Source organism: Cyprinus carpio, chromosome B22 (genome assembly GCF_018340385.1).
Source record: "Cyprinus carpio isolate SPL01 chromosome B22, ASM1834038v1, whole genome shotgun sequence".
NCBI classification, from domain to species: domain Eukaryota; kingdom Metazoa; phylum Chordata; class Actinopteri; order Cypriniformes; family Cyprinidae; genus Cyprinus; species Cyprinus carpio.
The window spans coordinates 22113839-22126292 of record NC_056618.1 but is presented as its reverse complement, the minus strand read 5'-3'; the positions used below and the strand labels follow the sequence as shown (position 1 = coordinate 22126292).

At 35.8% G+C, this 12454-nt stretch overlaps 1 protein-coding gene across 1 annotated transcript; it reads right to left on the bottom strand.

Annotated features, from left to right (window-relative positions):
* Nucleotides 1-1330: 1330 nt before the first annotated feature.
* LOC109047775 (antithrombin-III) lies at nt 1331-7892 on the bottom strand. Its single transcript, XM_019065441.2, has 8 exons — nt 7736-7892; nt 6863-7227; nt 6569-6784; nt 6352-6489; nt 3226-3444; nt 2970-3144; nt 2591-2655; nt 1331-2477 (listed from the first exon to the last, which is right to left on the bottom strand). The coding sequence occupies exons 1-8, from the start codon at nt 7740-7742 to the stop codon at nt 2298-2300; spliced, it is 1365 nt and encodes a 454-aa protein (XP_018920986.2). The 5' UTR covers nt 7743-7892; the 3' UTR covers nt 1331-2297.
* Between the last annotated feature and the right edge of the window lie 4562 nt (nt 7893-12454).

Sequence of the window (12454 nt, the reverse complement as noted above, 5' to 3'; positions counted from 1 at the left end):
TCCTCTCAATGTAAATACCCATGCCTCAGCAGCAGTCGCGGTGAAATACAATCCTGAAACTGTATAATGTCACGTTTGTTGTACAGCGCAGAACCCAAGTAAATAGAAGAGCATGTTAATATTGCTTTTATTTGTCAAAATGCAACCTCATGATTATAGAGAAGGGCAAATGATTTTGTCTGTAACAACATAATCATAATCTAATATGTTATGATATATATAGAAAAGATGTTTGTTTTATAAACTTTGCCTTTAAGTTGAAATTTAGATTTGGGGCATGGGCCTGTTATGTGTATGCCAATCATATAAGGGTGATAGTGACTTAAATTATCTCTATGTGAATGAATTAATTGCAATTTAATAACAAGGGATCTATATCTGTAATCAGTCATTCCAGTTATTGTACTGCACATTTTAGCAGTTTAAATTTAATCGTATTAATTTGGGTTTTAGGGCTAATGATAACTTTCAGCATGTTTTCCCTTTGTGCATATCGATCGTTGACCTTCAAAACATTGATGGTTGAGCAACCTGCCTGTTCTTTTTTATTTTAAACAATATTATTCATTCAAATATTATGTTTGGCTTTTGTATTTGTTTTTAAGCTTTAAGTAACATGGCGGAGGATAAACGTGTTGCTACAGTGTATATATTAGGCTGTAATATTTAATGTTTGTATGACAATACATCTACTGCAGTTTAATGGTATTGACTGAACAAGTCATTTCTAACCAAATTACGTCTAATCTTAACAGTGTTACAGAATTTGTAGTTTCAAACGGAACGGAACTACTTTTGAAGCAATATTTAACCCCCTTTCCAATTCCAAAATTTCTTTCAGATAAAGTCGTGCAGAATCATAACACACCATAATGAACACAACGTCTTGTAAAAAGTTGTGAAACTGATACCCAATTGATTTTCACAAGAATAATTTGTATCCTGGACTTGTAAAACAGTTATACATATTGGCAAATGTGATAAAATTGGTTTCAGAGATTACATTTACCTCATGCTTTTTGTTTGTTTGTTTTTCATGGTCTAGCTTGTGATAAGTGATACAGTGCATGTCTCTACTTAGTAGTTTTTTTGGCGGGGGGGGAGACCGAATGACAACACTGAGCCATATCTTCAGAGTTTGTTCAGTCTTGTCACTCTGGAGCAAATATTTTGTACAAACAACACATTTCAGAAGAGGACACTTCAATGCAAATAACCGTCATATATATTTCAACACTTAGTCTGTCTGAATAAGCAAGCAAACGTGATGCTTTGTTAAAAAAAGGTGTTTTCTTACCTCAAAAGAGTTTTTGTACAAGGAAACAAGACATTGTTTTTCTACTGACCCTCAGTAGAAATTGTTTATTTGCATGTTGTTTTTGTCTTTTGTTACGGCCAAACATAAAGACATTTCCAGGCATCTAAATTTGCACCAAAAGAAGCCAAAATATCGACCTTTATGATTTGTCTCGCTATATTGTTTTATCTTGCAAAAAGCAATATAGTCTAAGTTCTTTCAATGTGTCTTATGAGATGTTAATCACTTTCATTTAAATCGTACTTTAGAAATATTTTATTTGACATAACCATGAAATAAAACTAAATATAATAGGTATTTTATTGTTAAAAAAGGTCCAAATTCCAAAACATAAGAATTATCTTAAATCAGTTACTCTGATTTTAGTAGCAAACCAGTATATTTATTGAAAAAGTAAATGTTTTAAAAAATTTAGAAATTATATTCGTAGGTGATTAAGTATAATTACTTATTTGAAATTAATCAGTTTATAATTACTTAAAATTCGAGACTTTTCGCATTTAAAATGGTACAGGAATCAGTAAGATTAAGCATTAATAATGTGAATGCCATTTTCACAATAACCACTATGTTTTTTTCATCACTGGCAGTGTGTCAAGTCCATTCTTCTAAATAGAAACAAAGCACTTTAAGTGTAACTGTGAAGGATTTTTAATTATGTTCTTTAAATGTATAATTGTGTAAGCCCAGATTGTGTGATACTGCTAAACCCAAATTTCTAATATGAAAAAATAAACCTGTTTTATCCTTGTTCTGTGCCTGTATATATTGCTTTTATTTCTTATATTTGTAAATCCTATTTGTTCCTCTTGATGTGCTTGTTTCCAGTGCTTGCTTGGTGGATTGATAAAAACAACATATTATGACAAATTTAACATTCATTATTAAGCAATAACGAAGAAACAAGGCTGCCTTGTCAAGTTTAAATGAGGACAATCAATAACTGTCCTAGTAGTGTGGGATCCATATCCAATCCATGTTAGCTGCTCCCACAAGGATTTGCGACTCGGCCGGTAAAGATCAAGGCGTTGATGCTGGACTCACGGATCAGCAGAAGGAAGGGCCGATCCGCCACAAAACTCTCCCGGAAGATGTTTAAGGAACGTCCAGTAGCAACAACTGCTGTGGCGGCAGCAGCTTCGCTACCTTCTTCATTCACCTGAAAAATTGGAAAACCAGACCATTGGCTGAGAAATTGTGTGATCTGTCTTGCTACGCAGTTAGACTAATCATAAAAACATGAGTTTGCAAACAATATTGAATGTATTTTACCTCAAGGAAGGCCTTATGGTAGGCGTTGGAGATGTACAAGTTGGGCCCATCATCGGCAACCATCCCTAATGCAACACAACATGTGACAATATTGTGTAGATACATCTAAACTCAAGATTTCACCCCAAACATGATCACAAATCCATACAGCAAAATTTCATAGCAATCAAGCCAAAATCCCATACAAGTAGTCCATATGACTTTGTGCTCAACATTTCTAGTCTTTCTTCTACAGAAGAAAAAGTTCTACAAGTTTAGAACAACATAATGGTGAGTAAATGATGACTGCATGTTTTTTTTTTTTTAGGTGAACTATCCCTTTGAACATTTTAAAGCCAAAACAATAGCAACAATTTTTACAGTCAAACTAATTGCATACCTGGGAGACTGGCTTTTTCTGGACTAAAAAGATCTTCAAGGCCCATTTTCGTCAGCTGCTCTTTGAGGCTAAAGTTGTCCTCGATACGGAAACGAGGAACATGCACGGACACTGTGGTCTCTTTCATGGCTTGTAACCAACCCTCAAGTTTCGTGAGTTTCATGTTTTCCATTACTTAATTGGATGCAGTTTTGTTAGGTGAGACTGGAAGAGATCTTGAGTAGAACTTTTTGTCTGTTGTTTATAATCAACTTACTTCCGACAGGGTTGTACCTTCAGTAGGTAATATGAGCACCATTGTGATGTCATCACCGTTGTAGGGCAATTCAAGGATCTGCACCTTGTCGTCACTGATTTTTGCGTAGTTAAATTTCCTCTCTTGGTACATCATGGGGACTGGACACTTATATGTCTCGCTGACGTGAAAGTCTAAATTCATGACATTTTGCTTATCAAACTTGTGTTTCCATTGACCCTGGAACACAAAAGCCAAACTGTTACAGAGTACACTAGTCAGGAGAGTTCAGTCCTGCTCAAGGAGGGCCACTTTCCAGAGTTTAGCTCCAACAAACTTTCCCAGAAGTTTCTAGTGATCCTAAACAATTTGTTGAGGTCTTCTACTGTACATGTATAGAATGAATGAAACTTAAATATTATTTTTATTTAAAAGGAATTCCAGATAGCAAAATTCCAGATCAGGCCCAAACCTGACACTTTCATTTGGCCCACATACCACATTGAATGATGGCACTTGGGCGGTCCGCTCCTGTTTGCCAAATTTGGGCCACAAGCAAGCTATAAGAAGGCCGCATGTCAGCCATGAAAATAAATTAAATTATCCAGAACTGGCCCAATCTGGACAATATTAATTTTAATTCTGGCCCAGATCCAACACCTTGCTTTGGGCCCACATACTGTGTAGAATGATGGCATTTGAGTGGTCCACTCCTGTTTGCCAAATTTAGGCCACAAGCAAGCCATAGGAAGGCTGCATGTCAGCCATGACAATAAATAGATTAGCATTGCCGCATGTAAGCTAACCAAATAAACCAAAACTCACAGCTGATTTATCAAAACTCACAAATCAAAAGTTGATTTCTATTCTAACCCTGGTCTTCCCCACATTCTTCATGTGGCCCACATGCTGCATGAAATGGTGGCATTTTGGAAGTGGTCCACAAGCAGGCCACTGCATAGCCACATTTTAGCTAATATACCAAACAAACCAAATAAACCATAAATGATAAGTTCCAGAAATGTGTCCTACGTGGTAAAATCATCCCAACCCAAATTTTGCACAAGCAGCAATTCAAATGTCACAGAGAAATATTCAAACTAACATTCCAATACTTTAAAAACAGTTCTTAACAAGTTTGAACCTAAATGGTTCTCACTCACACTCTACCTACACAGTGTCACGGCTACCCTGTGTTAAAGAGTGCATGACGAAGATGAAATGTAACAGTATATATCATAAGTCTTTAATCCAACAAATCCAAACACTGTAGCACAGCAACATTTAAGACATGTAGATGTAAGACCAGACAAACTCAAAGTGAACATACAGAACCTTAAGTACTCAGACCAAACAAGGACAGTTTACTAGGCATACCTGAACAGAATAATACAATCAACAAAGCACTATAACGTTCAAATTAAGTGATTATTTGAAGGTTAGAGTTATAGTTATATTGGATTTCCTTTTTTTGTGCTTCAGTTTTTATGTTAAAAACTGCCATAAAAAACACACAGCATGTTTCAAAAAAATTAATTGTTGGGTATGTAGCCTTCTTAAGACTCATATTCAGATCACCCTGCATCAGTTAACTGTGCTGCATCCTACTAAAAGTAACCAAATTATATTAGGCCATATTTCAATTTTAAACTTCCATTTCAATTAGCCAGTGTCAAGAGCTACATCCAAACCAGAAGTGGCCCTCATTTGTTTTAAAATTTATTGGGCATATGGGCCATGTCAAATGTGGTACAAGTTAGGCCTTCACACTGATTAACCAATGCTGACTGTGCCGTATATTTGCCAAAAGTGGCCCAAATTGTTGTTATTTTTTATTGTAATTATTTTGGCAATATTTGTCATTTTATATGCGGGCCACTTTAGGCTCAAGCCACATTAGCCAGTGCTCCTGTTATTTTTTACTTTTGGCACTTTGGGCTCTTTAGGCTTTAGCCAGTTTTGCCAGTGCTCCTGGATGACAACATTTTTGCCAAAGGTGCCCACATTTGGTTGGCCCTATTTGGGCCATATCACTATTTACCACATGGGCACTTTAGGTCAGATTAAGATTACTTCAAATCTGCCTATTCAGATTGTGTTGGAATGTGTAGGGTTAAATGAAAGATGCCGAATTCTCCCTTCTATCCTATAAATAAGCAATTTTACTTTTATTTCCACTGTACCAAACTCATACCATATCATGACTTCAGACCCATACACACCGAACCATAATTTTTGTGTCCTGTTATACCACTACTGTCTAGGGTGCTAAAGTGTTACTAATCTGCCTTACTGTGAGATCTGTCATAATTTTGTTTTGTTGGTATTGTGGTAGGAGGGGGAGACTGTCATACGTTTTGCAACCCAGCTCATTGTCAACACATTCTGCTGAAGTGTACACACAGATTTTGTGATGATGCAATTATTTGTAAAGAGAATTTGCATTTTACTTAGCTGTGTTTTATTTTGATGGTAATTCTCTCACTATGCTTATTGCTGGTTGCTTTTCTGAGGCTGGACTAGCTTCTTAAGAGCTGGAATTGTCAAAGTAACTAGAAGAGGACACAGTAAGCTAGGCTGGTGGGTTTTTTTCCCCAATGAGTGAAGGTGGTAATAGGGCCAAGGTTCAAGGGTACATTTATACGACAATGATGTGCTAAAAACGCAGTTTTTCCGTTGTAATTTTGAAATATTTTGCACAGATATCAATGTTCCTCCTCATTCATACAGATCTCCGAAAACGACTAATACCACTGTATTATGTATGCCAGGCCAGTAGCTGGCGATGCCGAACACTACGCACTTGCACACATATGCATTTCTATAGACTGAACAAACAATATGTGCGTTTGACTTCAGCATTTTCACAAATTCGTGTTTTTGTAGTTCACATGAAGATGATAACGACATTGTTTTTAAAAACCCATTTGTTTTTTAAGTTTGCATTTTCAGGTCTCAAAAATGCAGTTGTTTTGATGTACGGCCAAAATTTTGTGTTTTCAGTGTCGTGTAAACAACCCCCAAAGAGTCACGGTTGGCTATTGGACCTTGATTAGCAGGTGTGTTTAATTGGTGTTGGAGCCAAACTCTGCTGGAAGGTGGAGACCCCCAAAAATGACATCTTAATCTCTCTGCATCCTCACTTACTTTGAAGTAGATTGCGTTCACCAAGACTAATATGGTGTTGGAGTCTATTGAACCTTCTGGCAGGGTGTCTTTTATTCGGTTCTCAGTCTTGTTGGCTATCCATTCATTTATTGTCATCCTTGAAGCTTCTGGTTTCTCCTAGAGGATTAAAACTTAAATGTTTAGTACAGGGTCAAGGATAAGATGACCCACATTTAGACACTTATGCCAATGTAACCTTAAAATCAAGAGGCAGCAACTTGGCTCCATAGACCATCTCGCTGATGTGCTGGTAGGACTCATTAAAAAGCATAGATTTGTCTCCAAACAAACGGTTTGCAGAGATCAATTCTGTTGTCTCATGCTTTTTGCGATATAGTCGACAGTTCAGCTTGGCGAAGAAGAAATGGACCTGGTCTGATGTCTTCTCCTTTATCATATTGAACTTAAACACCTACATGTGAAGAATAGAGAAGTTGTTGACCTACTCGAGTGATCATTCTTTATTTGAGTTACAATTACTTGACCTTACTTTCATGAGCTGCTCCAGTGTAGTATTACAAGCCCCTAGCTTTGTCATGGCGAAAGCTGTTGAGATACTAATTGGTGACAGAAAGATGTTTTCATCGTTGGACTTTCCCTCAGCAAGCTGCTTGAAAAATGAGAGGGCGAAGTGGCTGTTGGCTTTGGACAGTTCCCACACTCGAGGGTTGGTGCCAGCTGGGATCTTCTCAGGTTTTTCAGTTGGTTGTGTTTCAGGATCCGGGCTGCGGTAGATGCACATTGGCTCCAAAGGTAAATCTTTGGGCTTCGTGAAGCAGATTTCTTTGACTGCATGGACAGAACAGAGGGCAAGTACCCACAAAGCCCACATACATGCCAACAACTTCATCCTGCCTAAGGTGGAAGGGGAAACCAGCCGTTCAGTGCAAATTCTGGTGGTCAAACAAGTCATTGAATCATGCAATACAATGGCTATAACGAATTGGGAATAAATGTAATTTTTTTTTTTTAATTTGTATTTTAATTAGACTTAAGCAAGGAGCAAACAGTTTCCCATAGCACTACTTTCCTAAAACGAAATACAATGAAAAAAAGATTTCACTTTAAAATCCACAGTGGTTACAACTAAATAAAACCATTTGAAGCTTAAATTATCGTAGCTGAGCCAATTTCGATAATTTTTACTTCATTGATCATACACTGCTAGTCACAAATAAACATTTTATCTGAATTCTATTTCACTACCAATAGTTGACTTACAAAGATCCACTTCATACAAGGACTGTGTCTAATGGAGGTGAAAAGTTACATTTTAATCTTACGAACAACCAAAACACTTTGTACAACTCCACTCCTCTTCCTTGATCAGGATGTTAAATGGATTTAAACATTTTTCACTTACCTGACATTGTCGTATTTCCTTGTTAAACACCAGATTTGGAGCTATGTTGCACTAAAGTAAGCAGCAAAGTGAAGAAAACTGTTCTCTGGACAGGTCAGTGCCCTTAAGAGCACTGGAGCAACTAGAGATGAAAGTTTACTCAGGACAACCTTTGAGCTATTGATTGGTTTTGTTAGATTAACAACAAGCAAAGCAAATTTGACTAATAATGAGGAATCTGTTCAAAACATTGTTAAAAAGAACTACTTCAGTACAAATGGCTTAGGTGAAACTATTAAGTTTATGATCAGTTGTGTTGCAGTTTGTTCAATGTTCAACACTTAGTGGTTGTTGTGTAAAAGTGCATGAATTTGTAAGAAAGACCAGATAGGAAAATGGTTTACAATATCATTTAATCATAATCCATGCCAGAATCACTGCTGCACATAAAATACATTTCTTATTAAATATTTTTTTTCAAGTTTTTCAATATCTAATTCAAAAATCCAGTTAGTAATACCCCCCGCCCTCTCAAAGAAGAAAAGCAATTGTATTATACAAAAATGCAATCCAAAATTTCACACAGTGAATTCTTGTACAAAGAAAAAAAAAGGTATTAAAACTACATCCACATTGGAGAAATATTCTAAACATTCCTTAATGGAGTATAATATACAAACATTTACTTTCTTATTCAGGTTGAAGTTTAAATGTACCTTAATTTAAGCAGTCTATCATGAGATAACATGGGAGAAATCATCAAAAACAACTGAATATCCCAAAGTTAGGAATCATGGTGAAAAGACCACAATGCAACACCCCATCTCACGAAAAATAGTCAATACATGAGTGCAAGCAATACAGAACAAACATACAGAAATGAGGTGGACAGCACTGTCTTTGGACACACTTGAACAAAAACACACAATCACTCTTTTCAAAACTACATCCTACAGCTAGAGACTAAAACACTAAAGCCTGTACTTGTGCACAACCCTTATGTTTTCCAGTAACATTACGATTGCTCGTAAATCTACTATGTGTGTATGTGCACGGCGCATACTTTCCCCTCCAGGCCAGGGAACAATATGTACCATTAATCATTTATCTGTGTGGGAAAACATACTACAATCTTGGGTGTTTCAGGCACCAAGTGTCAAAATTCAGATTTTAATTCCTATTTTTTTTTCATGTTTACAACATTTGATACCAATTAGTACTACATTCGTATTTCAAAACGAACCCTGAACGTAGTCGACAATCACAATAAGAAAATGAGTTCCACTGAGACTTTTCATTAGACACTGATCATATATACAATTTTTTAAGAAGTCAGCACTGGGGGGATGAACCTCACGAAAAAAATAAAATAAGTCACATTTCCCCTCAAAATAGAAATAATAATAATAAAAAAAAATGCATTTAAAATCAAGCACTTATTTTTGTTTGCATTGAAACAATTGAGGCAATTTTGCAAACGAAAAAAATCAAACCATTCTCATCACTGATACAGTAACAAAAGCTATTTTTTTAAAAAAAAAACAAAGGCAGTACTATTTATATTACAATGATGTATCAATAATTGTAATTTTTTTATATTTGTATAATTATGTCTTACAATACAGAATTACTCTGTTTAATGTCATGACAGTAATATTTACAACGTAAAAATTTAAAGCGGTTGCAAAAATGGCCTTCATTTCATGCGATATACACTTATTTTGGGGTGAATTGTGACCATTTTATGACAAGATTCATGAGATTCACCTGGGTAAAAATTTTGGTTCCCTTTTCAAATCGATAGCGATTCCCATTGGCTCATGGGCGATCATGTAAATGTTGCTTTGCAACAATAGTTTAAAACAGTTGGTTTTCAAATGGCTGACTTCAAATACATTATAAATTGAGCCCTTCTGAAAAAAGTTTATACAATCTGCGTTTCGTTCAAGGAAACATTGAAAATCAGTCTTGGCTAGGTATAAAGGAACTGTCAGGGATTGTATTAATGGCTTTTATGAGATCAGTAAACCTTGATTTGTTTATCTGTATGATCAGACCTCCAATAAATGTCATTAAACAGGTATTAAAAAGTATCCCTTGATACTTTCCTCTCTGAATATGGATATCAAATTACGTTAAAAAACACTTTTTGTTTTGTTTTCCTGTTCCAATTCAGAACCCTAACATCCAAAGACCACCATCACACCATGAAACATGCTTAAATACTCAAGTTCACTTGCATGAAACATACATAAAATGGCTACAAAAACAAATGACCTGGCAATAAATTCCTTTATCTCAGAAAGGATAGGCAGTACTCAGTTTGGCGGCCTGAACGCCTGCAGATTCGTAGAGATCATTTAATATAAATGCTGACTTCGGAGACTGAGAAGAGTTGAATATTATAAATGGAGCTGGTTCGGCTACATCTAAACACCAAACACGTGAATAACTGCACATTTGCATAAAGGCACAGTCTTGAAGTCTTCAAGTCTCGAAACTGGTTAAGTGAAAACTGCAGTCCTGAAGAAGAAGAAGAAGAAAAAAAAAAAAAAAGAAGAAAAAAAAAAAAAGTGCGCAACATGAGATTTACACCTAAATACACTCAAATCAACCCTGAGATAAAGACAGAGGTGTTCCTTTAAACTGAAAAAATAAAGATGATGTTACCCAGGTGGACTTAGGACTTCTAGATCCTAAAAATACCAACAAGAGTGTTTTAACATGCCTTTGTCTTTTTAAACCAAGCGTTCGTAATCCATTTAATTGCTTCAAACCACCAACAACAAAAAGCTTCTGCTTTTCTCGGTTTCTTTCGAAAAGTCAAATTTTGGGTAAATTCGTGCTATCCTCAAAGTCTACACTGTGCTTCACAGTGGTTACCTAAACAAAGTTGCAATATCCAATCTCTACGATTGCTTAAATGTCGAAAGCTCAGACCAAAGCGACAGTAATAACAAAAATAATGAAAACAATAGAAATCAACTCCATCTTAAGAGAAGTTCCACCAAAATAGGTGCTTTTAAGGTTGTGGTAGGATGTCTCAAGAGACCATTATATGCTAGCAGAAAAAACAAAAAAAACCTCTAACTTAAAGCTAAATTACTGAGGCTGACAGTGTTTTGTAAGTGAAGAGATCTCACCACCAAGGAAGCAACTACATGGAAGGATGCAAGTTTGAGATTTACAGTGCAAGTGTTTAAAAAAAAACAAAAAAAAAACTAATATATTTTGCCAAGGTCTGTGCAGAATCTGCCAACACATTATCCTCATATTGCATCTTTGCTTGTTTATTTTGGCTAGTTTGATAATGCTGTCAGTTTTTCTTCCAAAATCTGCACAGAAAATGTGAAAAATGCAGATGCAGATTCTACAAAGTTTTACTTTTATACACAACAACGCGGCAGAACTGGCTGGTGGTGGGGCTCTGCAGATCACTGGAATTAACATAATTACAAACTCAATTTTTGGTTGGGTCGGAAACAGCAATTTCCAAATAATGTGAAATATGGAAGCATTCATGCTTAGTGGTTTTTCCATCTGAAAAGATTTGGAGAAATTTAGCATTACATTACTTGCTCACCAATGGATCCTCTGCAGTGAATGGGTGCCGTCAGAATGAGAGTCCAAACAGCTGATAAAAACATCACAATAATCCACACCAGTCCATCAATAAATGCAGTTTCTTACAAACATGCAGCTTTTCACATAAAAAAAAAAATAATAATTTCAATTTTAAACCGTTGTTTTAAACCGTTGTATATAAATATATATATATATGTAATAAATATATATATATATATATATATAATACACATATATATATATATATATGGTAAAAATATTAAGGACTTGTATTTTACTTTGAACCAACAGTTTGAAATTAAAAATGTTTTAAAGATGGATTTGTTTATTACAAAAACGCATCTTTTCGCTTCACAAGTGATTCATTGATGGACTGGAGTGGTGTGGATTAATTGTGGATCACTGTGATGTTTTTATCAGATGTTTGGACTCTCATTCTGACGGCACCCATTCACTGCAGAGGATGCATTGGTGAGCAAGTCATGTAATGTTAAATTTCTCCAAATCTGTTCTGATTTTGTGGTGAACTATTCCTTTAAAAGGAAACGAGTCCAAGCTTTTCAAGTCCAAACAGTCTCATGCAAGACCTGTGACAGTAAAGCAAAGTAAATCCCCCGATCAGTATTATTATGAAGTCGAGGAGGACTGTGATGTACATGCTTGAGCCCAGCCTGTATGGGAATTCGATCAAACCGGCCCATCAAAACAACATTCTTTAAACTTCAAAGACAAAACGGAGAATGAAGGAGAGTCTTGAGGCAGCTACAACTGGATCAAAGTCTTTCTTTTTGCTTTGAATATACGCCACATCTTTCAGGATGAGAAACACCACATATACAAAAAACAAAAAAAATGTGGCTTGATCTGAATATTGTAATTTCACTGACAAAGTGAAGAGTAGTATATACGCACTCATACAACAGAATGCATCTTTATGCATTACCATAGCGGCTTTCTTTCCATCCTCAGGATGGAAAAATTTAAATATACCCACTATGAAAAACCAGAGTGACCTGGATTGTTATTTCTATTCATGTCCACAAAATATAGAGGCCGAATAATGCATCCCTGAGGACATTACAACAGAAAATGATGATTACAGGCGGTTCAATCGAAATCCCACAGGCAGTGTAGTGTAATATGCTGAAAACAATA

What these genes read in the sequence shown, in the direction of transcription:
- LOC109047775 (XM_019065441.2), bottom strand. An exon ending in TGCTGCCTCTTGATTTTAAG is followed by an intron (nt 6,490 to 6,568) that starts GTTACATTGGCA and finishes TTAATCCTCTAG; the next exon opens with GAGAAACCAGAAGCTTCAAG. An exon ending in ACCATAAGGCCTTCCTTGAG is followed by an intron (nt 2,478 to 2,590) that starts GTAAAATACATT and finishes CCAATTTTTCAG; the next exon opens with GTGAATGAAGAAGGTAGCGA.